The 16958-nt window shown below is 41.4% G+C and overlaps 1 protein-coding gene across 1 annotated transcript; it reads right to left on the bottom strand.

The window, feature by feature from the left end:
* Window positions 1–6530: 6530 nt before the first annotated feature.
* On the bottom strand, window positions 6531–14529 carry zcchc4 (zinc finger, CCHC domain containing 4). Its single transcript, XM_053859801.1, has 13 exons — window positions 14340–14529; window positions 13804–13922; window positions 13649–13731; window positions 12839–13111; window positions 12341–12418; window positions 8850–8922; window positions 8629–8779; window positions 8342–8433; window positions 8152–8273; window positions 7506–7581; window positions 7291–7342; window positions 7074–7212; window positions 6531–7001 (listed from the first exon to the last, which is right to left on the bottom strand). Exons 1-13 carry the CDS (start codon window positions 14455–14457, stop codon window positions 6902–6904), a joined length of 1476 nt encoding a protein of 491 aa, XP_053715776.1. The 5' UTR covers window positions 14458–14529; the 3' UTR covers window positions 6531–6901.
* Between the last annotated feature and the right edge of the window lie 2429 nt (window positions 14530–16958).

Raw genomic sequence — 16958 nt, 5'->3', positions numbered from 1 at the left:
TAGATAGGGCCCTCAGAGGATTGACACATTGAACAGATCTAAATATAGCTGGCAGTTCGCAGACCGACTTCGCACCTGAGTCACTCTGACCTGGGACCAAACTGGCCCACAAGTCATCAGTTAACTACAATAGAGCCAAGATAGTCATCGAAACGGGCTGACACTGCTTTTACCAGGCACTGCAGTAATAATTATAGCAATAAAAATGTTTCAGTTTTGATTAAAAAACATCAAAATAAGACTCACAATTCCATTTCAGGCAATTTCCAGATGTAGCTGTCTACATACTGACAGAGTCAAAGTGATACATGGATATCAAACACAGGACCACACAAAGGAAACCATCAATACTCTTCAGTTTTGCAGCGCATGGACAGTGTTCAAATCTATGTTGGGAAATCATGGTGGCTTAATGGAAGACTTATGATGAAAGGCTCTTTGAAAGACCTTATTTTAATTTTAATATCACACACATGTAGAGCCACTAAATGGTTAATAATGCGAAGACAAATATGTAGCAAAAATAGTCAGATTATACAAAAATAAACTAAAATGTTTGACATATTTACTGCAAAAGACGACCAAATTCTCCTCACCTCATCTCATACCCAGCAACATACAACATACTCAAACGAAACCCCTTTTGCTATCGTATCCACTATGTAAGACATCATTTCTAAATTCCAAATCTGATTTCAATCTGGATGAGAAACATTGACCAGCAGTTATAAGCAGAAATTTGATTTGGGGTTTGTTCAGAATGAGTTTCCATTTCAGAGCAGACTCCGGAATAAAAAGATGTTGATTGATACCACAGAAAATGAACTTCATATTCAATTAAAATGGGAACTTCACAATTCCCGAAAAACATTCCAGAGAAAATACACACATCGTTCTTTCCAGATGTATTTGGAGTCTAGCAGATGATTCACACAGACTGAGGCTGGCGCACTAGAGACAAGTTGGACATGGCTGTAGTCAGTGGTGGTCACTCATAGACATTGTGTCTGGCTTGCCATTGCTCATTACATTTTTTAAAAATATATATAAATTAAACACTACAGCTCTGTGGTCACAATTATTCTGTGAAGTATTGCTTTTCCTGATTCAAATATTTGTGGTACATGATACTGGTTTCAATGTGTTCTGTAAAATGCTTTGCTTATCATGGTCGTCAATGGATAATAACTTTTTTATAAATAAATATATCAAACCTTTCTAATTCTGAGGAAATAAAGTTCAGAATTAGTGTTTGCGCAAGCATGATTGCGTGTCCTCATGTGGCGAGACTGTGTGTGTGTAATATTGTGTGGACCAATCTTTGACAAGACACTATCTTATGAGGACATTTTGCTTTGTGTGGACATTTTGGCTGGTCCACATAGAGTTTTAAGGATGAAAAACGTCAAAACAACAACATTATAATTGGGTTTAAGTTTGGTTCAGAGTCCTGGTTAAGGTTAGTCATTTGCTTTGGATAGTTAAGTTAAGGGTGAGAGGCTGAGGAAAGCACTATGTCAATGAGAGATCCTCATAAAGATGGTGCGACAAACCTGTGTGTGTGTGTGTGTACATGGAAAAACCGGTGGGAACAGTGCAGGAAAGATGGATGTGTGCTGAATGGAAAAGCATTCATTAAAATTGTGTGTGTATGTGTGTGTTTGTGTGCTCAGGTGTTCTCTGGCTATTGAAAACATCCCACGATGCACTTGAGCAACCGGCTGGATCAGTAATCTCTTCCTCTCTGAATCAAATTCATATCTAGTTTAAACAAAGATGCAAGATGATGTACTGTAAGTCCATATAGAGTGGTGGGGGAGAAAAAGGTTTCAGGATGCCCCATATATTCTACTGTGTTTTCATGACCAAATATTATTTTCATGATGTGATGCTTTATTCATTTGTTGTTCAGTTTTGAACCCGTTCTCTGTTACTTGTTAACTTTGATACCAACAAATGTCGATAAATGACATATTGAAACTGTCAAGAATTTAGTTTTAACAATGAACCAAAGCAGTATCATTTGTATTTGTCTGTGTCTGTGTAATGCAGCCAGGCCCTTTGAAATGCAAAAAAAAATTTCCACAAATATTGGATGATAATGTTTGAGATTGTGTCAGATTTTAAGGGCGTCCACAACCACGTATGCTCTACGTCAATTTATCACTCCGAAGCAGCCGTAAGAATGTTGATGTTTGGACCCTAATTGATAAACCTGCTGTCAAGGTCTTGGTCACTGACTTTGCCTGTTATGTGGTTTATTGCTAATAAGCGCTGGAACAATTACTGTCAGTGGACTTCAGCCCTCATGACAGAGACCACAGAGGAATGTTTACCTTTGCTGTTTCAGCTGGAGATCGCTGCGTTCAAAAGCGCTGTGATGCAATCGTCATCGTTTGCTCATAAAATAACAATTGTCAGGAGAGCAGAGCTTGTCTCGTCCCAATATGAGTAGCCTGTTCCCCTTAGTGGATGTACATGACGGCAGCCGTCTACTGATGAATGGGCAGCAGTGGGTGTTAGGTAACATGCTGGGGCAGAACAAGTCCAGGACATCCATCACGGCCAGCAATGATCAGGGAGGTCTGGATGCTCTGCTAAGATGGCACTTGCTGCCGGCATGGCTCCAGACTTCCCCATGAGAAGGTCTAGTCTGTTCTACGTCTGAAAAAGAATTTTTAGAACCCAAGGTTTTCTTAGTGACTTGGCAATGGTGACCACTCGCTGGTATTTACATGTAGCATGCGTCACCACTGCCGCTCTTTACCTTTGTTTCCTTCTTTTCTGATGTATTTTTTACCTGTTTAACTCGACACTTATTCTTACACAAACCTATTGTTGATTATGAAACTGTCCATCATTCCAAGCTGACGACATCAGTATATGAGAAATAGAAGGCCTCTACTGTCAGGCTAAAACATGATGGATAAAAACAATATATAAATGATAATATTGAATTAGAAAATGTTGTAATCCACGATATAATTTCACAGAGCCTTCCCACCACTCACACGGCAGGTCCCATGATTCAATGCCACACACAGAGCAGTACCCGGTGTGACAGAAGCTGAAGGTTTAACTGAACTAAGTAACTTTCACAAGCTGGAAACATGATGGAAAGTGAGAAAAATAACAGAAAGCATGAGCCCTCACCAAGCCAGAGGTCGGTGGAGAGGACAGAGGGCTTCTCCTTGTCTACACTCGAAGCCAAGAAGGCGGTGCTGAAAGCAAAATGTAATACCTTGAAGGATCTTAAAGGTGTTATGGTCTTGGACTGATCTGCTATGACACATGTGAAGCTAAAGAATGATTGAGCAGACAATTTGAAAGTGCTTTTGTTGTGACACCTGTGTTCAGCAGTGTGGCTCTGGTTTCAGCCAAGTATGACTTTCAGTAAATTCATTTCTCACAATGGAAATTTGGAACAAACATAAAAGAAAATTGGCTCTGTCACTGTCATCACCTCCAGGGAATAAGATCGTGTGACAACAGTCTCATCTAAACAAAAGCAAAAAGAAAGTGACAGAAGAAACGGAGACACAGATTCATGCCGACACTCGTGCCTCGCTAAATATCACACCTTGATATTTTCTCTTGGTTTTGCTTACGCAAATGTCACTTCTCAGGTGATGAAAAGCACACAACCTATTGCTTACATGTTCTAATTATAAAGCAATAACTTGCAAGCAGAGCTGGCGGTCCAAATCCAGGCGAAGAGCACCGGCATCAATCAGCTTGCTTCACTCAGAGAGAAAGAGAGCAAATATACCCCTCTATAAACGCTCCATGTTCACCGTTTACATCCCTCCTGTTCTATGAAATGTAACATGTCCCTAGTGAGATATACGACACCTCTTAACATTTTAAATCTCATGTTGTTCATTTACCACTTGATGAACTAGATAAATTAAGTGAAAGATATATATATATATATATATATATATATATATATATATATATATATATATATATATATATATATATATATATATATATATATATATATATATATATATATATATATATATATATATATATATATATATATATATATATATATATATATATATATATATATGTTGTAGCTCTCACACCAAGGCAGCTCTTGCATCTGGTCACTTTCCCAGATTATTTCATAGACAAACATATCAAATAGACCAAATAGGCCCCCTGAGATAGTTTCACTCATGTTGATCGGATCAGAGCCAGATGAGAAAACACGACAGCCATATATAGTCAGAACAGGGGCTAACCAAAAAAACCTGGGATGCTCACTTGTTGGAAAAGACAGCAGCCCTCATAGAAGAAGGATGCTGAGAGTAAAACGCAGCAAAACTGACCATTTCAAATGTCCACTTCTGTTCTTCACTCTTCCAGATCAAACTGGTCCAATCGCCAAAAACAGAGAGGTCAAAGGTGCCAAGTGCTGCTGGGTCAGCTTCAGAGTCAGACCACAAGTCCCACAAAACCCCTGGGAAGTGTCGGTGCACTGTGCGGGACTCTTGGATTTGGGCTTTTTGATATATACGTCTGTGTGTTTACATTAGCTCATGTGGGCGGGTGATGGTGACATGAGAAAAGTCCAAACTCCAAGACCAGGAAGAAGAAGAGGAGGAAGTGTGAGAGTTGTCTCGGGGTCCTATCGCTGTAACATTACAGAATATTAATGAGACCACAATGGTGAAATGTCACGTCAGCAAGTTCAGCCGGGTGAGTTGCCCACACTTCCTCTGAATTCCCTGTAGTGGGTTAGTTGGGAATTTGAATGTGGTCATAGCGGTTGCTGTGAACTTACCCCATAATGCTGGAAAGATTTCTTGGCTTTTTACGTAGCAAGCCCTCAAACACTTCTGGCTTCTCCTTTCTTGGAACTGGATGGTAAATGGGGTATAAAGTCACTGGAGCAGGCGTAGAATCACTATGGCAGTCCTCAGACGGAGAACCTCACCAGCCCCCAGTGATGAACGATCCAGACTCCCTCCCATCATCCTTCTCTGCCCTCCCTCCTCAGACCAATATGGACAACTCTGCTGCAAACCTGTACCGCAACATCACATTCATGTAAGAGTGAAACACAACTGTGAAACAACTTGTTTTTGCATCCATCCACAAGTGTGACTGAGAGTCTGATCATCTATCTGAGTGGACGAGTCCAAAAATGGCTCACAATTTCTTTTATCTGGTGGTGAGTTCCTGTCGTGCACTGCCCACATTTGTCTAATCGTAGTCAAGCAGAAGGGATGAGGATCAGAACCTCAAAGTCTGAAGACATGGTGACAAGCTAAATTTAGAGGTTTCTATGGTGATATGATTGAGAGATTACATTATTCCATTTCATCATTGTGAAGGTTAGAACTGTTGATGTATGGGATGGACTTTCAGGTGTCAAGGAGCATTTCCGAGAGGAAGTGATTTAAGTATGTTTCACACAAATTACAAATGAGTTGGGATCTAAATGTCAGTCACAAGGAGGCACTGTATTATTAGCTTGCTGTTGTTTTTTTCCCCATGTTTGTGTGTCTGTGTGTAGTCGAGTGTGTGAGCACGATGTGCCACCTGCTGCTCGGGGATTAAAGCATTTTGGATAAAAGAGCTCTGATTCAAAGGTCACTGAGGGTTCAGAGGGAATGTGCTTTCGGAGCGCTTAGATATGTATAGAAACAACAACCAACCTTTCAACATGAAACAAGCCAGTTTGTAGTTCAGAGAGAGAAATTAATGGATGGAGCTGTGACATGTTTACTATCAAGTTAATCACGCAAAGATTTGGCAGCCATTTTACATTACATAAGTTGGGGCAGGCAGCATAGTGTGCGTCACTATGAGTCATGTTAAGAATATTATAATTGTCATTATACTGCCTTACATGAGGCCCCACTATGTAAGGCTGTGTTTTTGGCAAAAGAATGAGTGAATGAGAATGAGTTCAAGTTTAGAATCTTCCTTTGTCATGTTGCACCTGACTGGTGTTGTCCAGCATCTGCTCTGCATCTGTTTGGATGCATTACCATTTCACCATACAGGTGGGCACCTGTTTAGCATCTGAATCCCTCCGCTGAACGACCCATCTAAATCTTAAGCACCGTGCCTGCCTCTCTTGCTCTCATTGAGAATTTATTTGAATTATCCTTGTCATATTGGGCCAGTTTGAATTACGTTGATAACAATAATCATTATAAAGTAACAGCAATGAATCAGTTATAATATAATTTGCATTTTTACATCTTAAAAAGTAACTAATCTTGGTGGAGCTTGTATGTTCTGTCAATGCTTGCTTCAGCCTTGTTGAGAGACCTGGAGAATATTGGATGAGTGAAATTGAATGAGAATGAGATTACTTTAATTGATATTATTTGTTTGACATTGTATTTTCCTGTAATAAACTTCTGATGTAACATATGAGTAGGTTATTCATTTCTTGAAATTTGTAACACACTTATGCATGAATTAATATGTAAAGAATTTCCCCCAGACAAGCATTACACTAACTTCCAGTGTAAGTTAAATGACATTAAAATTGTTTGTGAACTGTCAAAAGACTTGCGGTCCTCCCAGGTTCTATCAGAGGTTGAATGACCAATGATGATGGTAAGATGGACTTTCGCGACAGCGTGTCACGTAAAAGGTCAGTAAATTACAGCATGGAGGAGAGGATGGGTAGAAATGACATGAGACTCATGTGCTCACGGTCACAGATATTCAATGTCCCCAAAGAGCATTTAATTTCAACAGTGTTTAGTGTTGTTGTCAATGGAATTCTACATCATCAACGGCCGTCAGACTTTCACAAGAACCACTGTAGGTCCAACACATCTTCAGTAATAGGAAAAAGGTTCCGTGATCTGTGTTTCAGAGTGAAAGCTTCTAACAAAGACAACAAAAGGTTTGTATTCTATTTGTTTCACACTGAGATCTTCTTTCCCTTGCGCGCAGCTTTAAATTTCATTTTTCCTTTCATCTTGACTTGACGTTGTCCTCCACTCTTGGTTTTGGACTTCAGGCTGGAAAGAGAAAAGACAGAGATGAGAACAATATCCATCACTGCAGCTCATCGCAGATCTGCCTGCACTCACTCGTCGCTCCTTTTCTGAGGACAGACGCTGCGTTTGTGCTGCAGGCTGCCACAGATGAAGCAGCCCTGCGTCCCCTGGCTCTGCTCGCAGGGGTGGTCCGGCAGGGCACAGCGGCCACAGGACCGACAGTGTCGCCACGCTGGCACAGAAGCATTTCATATAAACATTGCAGGAGTAAAATTCACAAGAGGATGTTCAGCCCTGCAGATGTACCTACATGGTTTCACACACTTGTCACATGCGGGGCAGTGTTTCCACTCCCGGCCGTCCTGAGAGAGATTGAGCACTCGGGTTAGAAACACCAGGGCTAAGTGGAAAACCTGATTCAAGCACATGAGTGACAGGCTCCTGATGCATGTGCAGGGCGGATTGTAATTTCACACAGCTGGGGTCGATGCTGTCAGGAGATTGATTGCCTAACAACCTCATTACCTTGGACGGGCAGGTGTTACATTTAGCGCAGTGTTTGTTGAGGGAGCACACGAATCTCTCACATGTGGAGCAGAATCTGGCAGAGAGAAGACAGAAGACAGAAAAAGTACATTTAGACTACACTGATATTTGAGCTGTATTATTATGTCTTCAATGAAAAACCCTGTTAAAAAGGCGACATATGCGAGGCAGGGCGCTCAAAAGACATTAATAACAGAATGAGAGACGCCAACTTGCTTTCACAGTGTAAATGTGTAATGCTGCCATCTATTGGTCATAAACAGTACTGAGATCCTAATAGAAATGGAGAAAAACAAAAAATGATTCAACTAAATGAGCCGAGCTTGACAGAAATAGTTCCGTCACGTTATTGTTCACCTATACAGTGTAAAAATTATTAGTACAGTCAACATAAATATTAGTACATTGTACATTTTTGTAAAAAAAAAAAAAATCTGCTTGTTACCAGTAGTTGCAACATTTTGGAAAGTTTTTAAGTCACCAGAATCCAGAGAAACACCAATGACTACTGCATGAATTGCAGTACCATGAGACTCCAAGTTGATTTCATTCATTGTGGATGCAAGAGGTTTAAGCTGTTGTGATAAACAAATCGAATCTTATTGATGTTTGTGGGTGTCCTCACCTGTAACCTTCTTCTTTGGGAAGAACCACGTCTTTGGCTAGGATGTTGGTGAAGATTCTGACCGGAGACTGTTTCCTGCCCGTCTTCCCGTGCTTGTATAGAGGGTGGTTATCGTAGTCCACCTGAGCCGGTGCAGATGTTTTATAAACAACACAGTTTATTGTTGTCTAAAGGAAGCAGGCACAGGTACCTGATAGTCCAGCATGGTTAGAGAGGGCAGACATTCCAGAATACGAGGCTCAAAAAAGTAGGGGAAGACCCACATCATTGGAATCTCACCATCTACCACACAGGATGAAAAGTGAATTGGTCAAAATGGTGTCGCAGCATCACAGTCACTGGGAAAAAAAACTTTCATGACATAAAAACCATGAATCAACAAATTAATAAGTAGGTAATGATATATAAGGAGTATTGTTTAAATATGGTAACTAGTATAGTAAGACACTATCAGAACACAGCTCTCACTTTACTGACCAGAGCTCTGCTGCTTCTTCCACATCTCAGATATCTTGTAGAAGCTGTGAGCCAGAGGTTTGACCAGACCACCGAAAGGAGGGTCTGCCACCATGACAACCTTTTCCCCGTCAGCCTCAGACAGGAAGTCCTGCAGGACCGAGCTGGAGGCCTGAACATGAACACGATTGTTAAACATACGGACAACATCTGGCTCAACAGAGTCAGTGTGATATTCCCACCTCTCCTGCAAAGCAGTGGTGGTTGAACATGTTGTAGTGGCAGAACTCATCCCGGCTGTAGAACTGAGCATATCTGGAAAGAGAAAAAGACAAATATTTGTACAGTTGACTTGCTTGAAACAACAAGTCAGAACTCCTCCGTGCATCTCAGTAACTCAGGTGTGACTGGCTGTTGCAAAACAAACTGAAACACACCCACTTGGCCCTCTAGGGTGCATTCTTCCGCAAAAAGAAGTCGATGAAGCCTTTCCGACTTCAGGTAAGTAACTATTAACCATCATTATCTCAATATTTCCTATCTAACACTTCCTCAAGAGACAGGCAGCTAAAGAACATGCAGTTATCTGACAGGACATAGCAAAAGAGAGCAGTTTCAGACATTATTAGGCCAAATATTAGAAGCTGACAAACTTTTATTGACAAGATTTCTGAGTCCTCAACAGAAGTGTGCATTTCAATAAACATTCGTTTTGCTGACGCTGCAGAAATGGCCGCAAAAGAACAATCGATTGTGGACAACAACGCGGGGCAGTCACGGTGTGGCCAGAGCAGCACAGTGGCGCCCTCTCCAGACTCCCACAGTGTCTTTCAGGACGGACTCAGCTACTTTCCACTGGACTCCAATGAGAACAGAGAGATTCAGCCATTTCCACGATCACCGAAATTGTTAAGGAAGCTCAATAGAGTGGAAAAACCTTCTCAGGTATGTCACTTAAAACAAAAACAAAGGAAGGAATGGCTCAAATGAAAAGAGAAAAGCTTTCTTTGTATCTGGACTTTCAAAAGTGGCAGTTCTCTTGAAAATATTGACCACGGTCCAAATCCAAGGTGAAAAAAAATGTGTATTTATAGTTCAGTCAACAACAACAACTTGTCTAGAGTGACACCTGTTTTTATTCTCCATGAAACTCAAACATGATCCACTTTCCCTTCCCTTCATTAATTCAAAACCAACAAATGAAACCAAATGACAATATCTCAAAGTTCAAAATGATGATGTTAGAAAGCTACTTCAACAATCAATTTTGAGGAAATCGATGTATTTAGGTCGCAGTGCTGATAGTGAGATGTATTTCTGTCTTTACACACACATGAAGTGAAAAAAAGAACATTTCTGGATGTACCAGCTGTCACATATAGTGTCAAAAAACCCAAGTCATAGAACCTATGTTCTGCAGGAGCAGCTTTCCAGGCGTCTGGAGGAACTGCAGGCTGAGAAATTGAAGAGTGAGGCACATATCCTGTCCCTTAAGAAGCGCAGGACTGACTTACTGGTGAGTAGCCCCCCAGACTTCTCAACAATGGACAAACAGATTTAAATGTTTTTTCAAATGTCTGTATTGGATCAAGGATTGAAACTTTTTGGTGTTCCAAATAACCATTTAGATCAATAAATATTTAAAAGGTTTCATCACAACCTACAACTCTTGTGTGACTGAGGTCTGTAATGCTACAGCCACCTGGTGTCCAAGCGAACAAATTACTGTCATAGATATTTCAAATGCTAAATAGGTATCCAATCATACAGACAAATAAATGCAGGGCAATAATAATGAGATTAAAAATTACAATGTAGATGCAAACGATGAACAAGGTGGAGGTCTGGGCTTTTCTCGTATTGACTGGTGGTTTATCGGCGTAAAAACTGATAACATCCTTCTGTCTCCTGAAGAGAAGCACTGAAGCGATGAAGCAGCAAGTTCGAGAGAGATTTGATGCCATGCGAGCTGTCTTACAACAAGACGAGCAGGAGGTCTTGAATTCTCTGGATCAGGACCAGAGGAGGACTACAGCTGAACTGGATCAAGTCCTGAAGACCTGGGACCAACATCTAGACTTGGTGCGGAAGACAGTCAATAATTTAAGCAACTCGGAGAACCGTGAGGTATGAAGACACTATTATTATATTTATTAAATAACCAACACAATTAACGTATATATGAGCATGAGTCACTTCTCATCGTAACTTGGACTACGATCCATATGCAGACAGATTTTAAATCTTCATGATTTAATTCTGACTGTTTTTCTTTCCAGGTTCAATGTCAGAATGTGAGGTAAGAAACTACAGTGACGCAAAGCTTTTCTTTCCAGTCTCTGACAGTTGATTCCCTCACAGTTTTAAGAAGCTGGATGCGTCAGAGAACCAAATCGGTCTGAACAAAGAAAGATTTGAAAGACTCCAGCACACACTTGTGTCACTCTCCAAATTCCTTAAAGTTCAGCTGCAGAGGAAGAGCCTGCTGCTAGGTAACCCAGCAAACCATGTCACTGAACAGAATATGCATTTTATAAATATAAAATTAAAACTTTCCTCAATTTGAGTCTTAAACTCATTCACAGGATGTGTTTGCAACAGTGAGTGTTGTTCATTATTTCTGTGTTACATATCTTTTACTGACCTGAATGTTACAGTTCGTGCGGCAGTGTGTGCCTTTCAATACGGTCCAGCTCTCCATGCCCAATACCGCACACAAATCATGAGCTCATGTTTGAACTGGAGCTGTACAACAGTTTTTTCTGATTTATGTAGTAAGTAATCTTACAAATGAAGTTGTCATGACATGCAGAGACATGCTGTCGGCATCACCATTTCAAACCCACCAGACAAGCTTAACTGCTGGGAGATTCCAAAACTGATATCAGAAATCTATCACAGTCTGTTTGTGGTTATGAGGCGACTGACCAGGAAGCTTGCGTTGCTGACTTTTGTGATAGCCAATGTGACTGGGAAGGATGTTTATTTAACTTCTATGTGAGACTTCATGGTGCTACATGGATACAAAGATTTAGGTGAAACACTAATCAAGCTTATGCCTCTCTTTACTTTAGACTCTTCTCCCATGGTGATGGACAGGCAGACGTGCCACGGCCAGATTGTAGTGACTTCAGACGGATGTGGCTTGACCTTCTCGTCAGTTGTTCCTATCACCTCTGAACACCCGCTGAGATTCGATAAGGTCTGCTGCGCTTTGGCTTCATCTCCAGTTGCAGCAGGACAGTGCTACTGGGAGGTGGATGTTCGCTGCTGCTCTAACTGGGCAGTGGGCGCAGCCTACGGCAGCCTGGAGCGGAAGGGAAACGACAAAGGCGCTAAACTGGGACGAAACAGGAACTCCTGGTGCATGGAGCTACGGAATGGTCAGTTGTCAGCTTGGCACAACGACCATCATGTTCCGTGCCAGGGTGCTGGTCAAATGCCCATACAGAAGGTGGGCGTGTGGGTAAACTACGAGAAAGGCCAGTTGATGTTTTACGACGCAGAGAACCAGTGTGTTCTGCAGAAGTTTTCGGCAGCTGTAACGCCAGTGTTCGACAGAGCTCATCACCACTTCACTGAGCCTTTATACGCTGCAATTCGATTCCTCAGACCACAAGAAGGCCAGGCATGGCCCAACCACCTGCGGCTTTGCCATCTTGATCAGCCATATTAGTAATCAATACAAATATTTTGCTTCAATAGTTAACGGTAATAGACATAAGAAACCCACCTTAAGTCGATGTCCAGCAGAAGACTCTTCAGTTGGAGGACCTGCTCCTGGTTTCTTATCTTGGCCAGCTCCAGTAGTCTGACACAAACAGCAAATAGACAGACTCAACAGCAACAGATCACTCATAAAACACCACCTAATACTGCTTTTATACTTTTTGTCAAATGGATTTACTCTTTGTACATTTACTTTATTAATTAACATAGGAAATATATCATAAACGTGTCTAGCACCTTGAGAAAACACACAAAAACAGATTGAATGCTAATAGTCCTTGGTAGACTGTTCGGAGTCTGAATAATAAAGTACGACATATTTTCTTGTATGAATGAATCATGGGTAATAAATAAATAAATGTCTATTTGCGACAGCAACTTTGTCTACAGTTTCTGAAATTCTTTTATTTTTCAGATTTGTGAGAGATATCAGCCGACAGAAAACACAGGAGTACCTTACTTGAATCATCATTTCATAATTGTAATTCAATACATTTCTCACCTGGGGGCTCCGACACACAGGATTTTCCTGAAGCCCAGAGCGACCAGCGTGTTCAGCAGAAATTGAGATGCTCGGTCAGTGAAAAGGTACTGGGCGTTTGTCTTCTTGTCCTGCAGAGGGCGCAGGAGCATGCTAGGCCTATTGAGGTGCGCTGCAGTAACAGCTACATTCCGGTGGGTGGCGTGAGTCGCAAGTTCACCAGGCAGCAACAGGAGCTGACAGTCCTGACAGAACTTCTTCTGATCCAGTGGGAGCGACGCTAACTTTTGGAACCTGTCAAAGATACGGCGTAATATTAATCTATGACATAAAAAATAAAAACCGGTAATTTTAAAATTAACATCATTATTCATCAATGTACATTTTGGATATCAACATACATGTGATGAAAGATTTAGTTTCCATAACATACTGTGCCTTTTAAAATACTTGAAGAGTCATCACTCAAACTTGACAAACAAGACCACCCTAGGAGAGTCATGACATCATCACATGTCAAGGAAGAGGCCTCTGACATCTGAGCCAGACTCTCATACCAGGTTTTGACAAACAATGCATACTTAATGATACTTAACTTAATTTTCCTTGACTTGGAACAGCTGCAACAGACCAGTGTAAATTACTTTCCAACTAGGGCTCTATTACAACTACTTTGTAATTTGAAGTAGTTTACCTCTGGAGATTTAAATCTAATTATTGAAACTCCATCTTATTTGCGGCAGTGTGAATCCATCAATTCATCCATCACAGGGAATTCTATGCATTGACTCACTTTCAGCACAAGAGAAACACAAATGAATCTGTATTTACCTCGAGTTATATTGTTGCTGAGTGAAAGGAGGGCTCTTCAACTTGTTTTCTGTTTCCCTGGCGAGCAATCTGGCCGCAGAAACCTAGAGTATCACAGTCTTATTAGAAATGATGTTTACCGTTGTATGCCATTGATCATCTGGTTCAACTACGACCTTCTCATCCTCCCATTGAAAGAAGTTGCAGTCTTTCCTATCGCGACAAGCAGCACAGGCATAAAACCTGCGGCCATTTTTTCCTCCTTTGCATACTTTCTCAAATAATAGGGTTGGACCTGGAAAACACAGAAATGCACAAGAGGTGACATTACATATCATAGCATTTATGGGATAAGTATGGCAGCATTTGAAATACAACATTTCACATAAAAGACAGTTTTATAATAAGATATTGCTGCAAATTTATAACACCACAGATCAAATGTTGTTATTGACTGAATGCCAGGCCAAAATGAGGACTCACTTTTTCTATAAAAAAAGGCTGGTAATTCTCATTTAAGAAAGATAGAAACACACTTCAATAATAACAATTATAATTGGCTTTATTTGAGTCAAACATCACTACTTAACTTTAATGCTAATCCATATGACTTTCCACACTACCACACATTTGACGTGCAGACTTACAATAAATTGTTTTTTTTTTTACATTTGAAGTAGACAAGTATAAATAAAGGGGGGAAAGTCATTACCGTGCGGACAACATGGTGGCGTCCTTTCGTTTCCATCGAGAATCACTTCAAATCCCCAGCTGACTGACTCGGGTGCAGAAGAGTCCGGCAGGGGTGATCCTGGTTCTGTTGGCTGCATTTTTAATGAAGAAAACGCAGCACGACTGTTTACACATGCGGCAGTGAAACGCAGCCACGTGAGTCGCACAGATGTGACGTGTTCGTCGCAGACTGACGAAATACAAACCTGGCTGAGAATCAAAAGGAAGAAGAGGGAACATCCGTCAACCTCAGCTCTTCTGCAGACCTTACGAAATTCTATTAATTTTGTATACAAAATGTCGGACGTAATTTTGTTCTGCCACTGTAATGGGGATAATGTGAGTGCGCGCTCGAAATATTGTTGCAAATGGTTGCATGTGTGACGCAGAGTATTCCTTGAGTCACGCTGATCGAAACGAGCGGTTTCACAACCACCAGAGAACCGAGTGACATGCCAGTCGCCGTTCACTAGTGAGGCGCTCAAATGTTTCAACTCCGAAGCCAAGACCTCATCTTTCAGGAGTGTGCGCATGCGTGCTGTGCATGCGCACACTCCCAACGCGAGCCCGCTTAGAACGCAGCCCTGCAGTGGATGCGGAACATCATCCTGTCAGTGCGGCTGCTTTCTGAGCTCGAGGCGGCCTCGGGAGCCTGAGAGCGGTAGGAGCGGGGATCCCGACTTCCCCTCCATCCTGCAGACCCTCAGCATCCCGCAGGCTGGCCCATGTCCATTCTGGCTGGAGAGCGGCTTGTTTATTGAGCATCATCTGGTTGGAGGAAACACCTCAGGAGCACCATGAGCAGCACTGGTGAGATCATGACGAATGCATGTCATCTTGTTTACAAATTAAGCGTTTCCCGTGTACTTATGAACGGGCTTCTATTGTGAACTGACGAAACTGAGCTTGTGCAAATATGTTCACACTGTAAACAGTACACAGAGGCACGTACTGTGCTGAGGGTGCATAAAGACAGGCACAAAATTGCTCCTGTCCTGCTTCTGGGTTTCTTGCGACCAGCGTGAACACCCTCTTATTGAGTGGGTGCTGACTGGCTCACTGTGTGCTGAGCAGCTCTGTCTGCTGCAGTCAGGAGGTCTGTCACTGCTGCCTATTGTCCCTGTGGAGGATGTAACACACATGTGATTTTTTTCCCCACTCCTGTGCAGCATAGTCACAATAATACCAGAGACCAAGCTCAGAACTACTCTGTGTCTTAGTCGCTCATTAAGTATTCTGCTTCAACATCACAGCCTTGCAGTAGGAACTCCCATTAGAAACATCCTGTACATACATGGAAAATATTTTCTAGTTTCACCAGTATTGAATGAGATTATTCTTAATATCCATGCTAGATGCAGGCACACTTCCCATCAGCTTTGGTTATGGTGAGTATCTCGAGGGTCAAAGTGGATCGAAGACACTCTTTGTTGTGAAGGTCAGAGTTCATGATAGTCACACAGCACCTATTCTCAGATATATTACTGACATTATGACCTTGGCACCTTCCTGTAGAGGCAGGGCAGTCACAGTCAACCAGCAAGTTAGTCCTTTCTCTGATTTCAGTATGCTTTAGTTATGTTCCTGTAGTTACTTGAACAAATATCTAGATTGCTGAAACATACCTGAGGCAGGAGCTAATCTACAGTAGTAAATAGGAGTTGTTATCCTGATCTGTCTGAAACTGAAACTATAAGGTTAACTTTGCAATGAATCCAGTGCTAAATAACTCTGGTATCTCAGATACTGTAATGTTTACTTCATATATATCTATCATTGTATTATTTTGGATCAATTATGGGTGATATTATTGTTAAGGTTAGAGTTTAACCATTGTGCAGTTTATGATGATGATATAATAATTCTATTAATGCTATCAACTATTATTGTAGTTCGTCTATTTCTTTCCCTACCACGAGATTATCAGATTTATCACAAGTTACTTGTTAAATCTGCTGTATTAGGATGTAATGTCCTCCAGCTCTGCTGTTGAAGAATAATGATAATCATGATGCTGGCAGTAATAGACATTTTTCATTTGGAGGGAGATTGCATTTTATTAATATCTTTATCAAGGTTGTTTACCTAGTCCAGATGTAGCTTTAAGCAAACCTCTTTGAACAAACAGGCTTTGCGTGGCCACACCCAGAAGTAAAGCTGATCAATCCACATGGAGGGAAACATTTTTTAATACTGTGTAATGAACATAGCACGTATTGGATTACTGACAGGCAGCAACAGTAGACACATGGCAGTTACGCTCATGTTGGATGCCAGAACAACACGCGTTTGCTACTGTAGATTGGGGGTCTAAAAAAGCAACAGCAGCCTACAGTTCTCCACTGCATCATACCAGTCTAAACTGATGGTACAGGAAAATTGTATGACAGCACAGTGGTGTGGTTATTAAATCTTAGTTGCAGCCTCACTCCAAAAGGGTCAGAGGTTTGATCCAACTTGGAGGTCTGAGCCCACCTCTCTCCTTTCTGTGTCGGAATTGTTCTCCTTGTAGTCGTGTGAGTTTCCAGCAGTCACTCCGATTTCCTCCCATAACCCAAAAGCATTTTTGATTTGTTGACAATTGTGAGTATTGTCTGCC

This window comes from Synchiropus splendidus, chromosome 3 (genome assembly GCF_027744825.2).
Source record: "Synchiropus splendidus isolate RoL2022-P1 chromosome 3, RoL_Sspl_1.0, whole genome shotgun sequence".
Lineage (NCBI taxonomy): Eukaryota > Metazoa > Chordata > Actinopteri > Syngnathiformes > Callionymidae > Synchiropus > Synchiropus splendidus.
The sequence above is the reverse complement of the archived record's forward strand: the minus strand, read 5'-3'. Positions and strand labels throughout refer to the sequence as shown.

Coding starts and splice junctions, on each gene's coding strand:
- zcchc4 (XM_053859801.1), bottom strand. CDS start 14,457: ATGCAGCCAACAGAACCAGGATCACCCCTGCCGGACTCTTCTGCACCC. Junction 12,419..12,838: donor CTGTGTGTCGGAGCCCCCAG/GTGAGAAATGTA, acceptor TGTTTGTGTCAG/ACTACTGGAGCTGGCCAAGA. Junction 7,582..8,151: donor CCCAAAGAAGAAGGTTACAG/GTGAGGACACCC, acceptor TCTCTCTGCCAG/ATTCTGCTCCACATGTGAGA.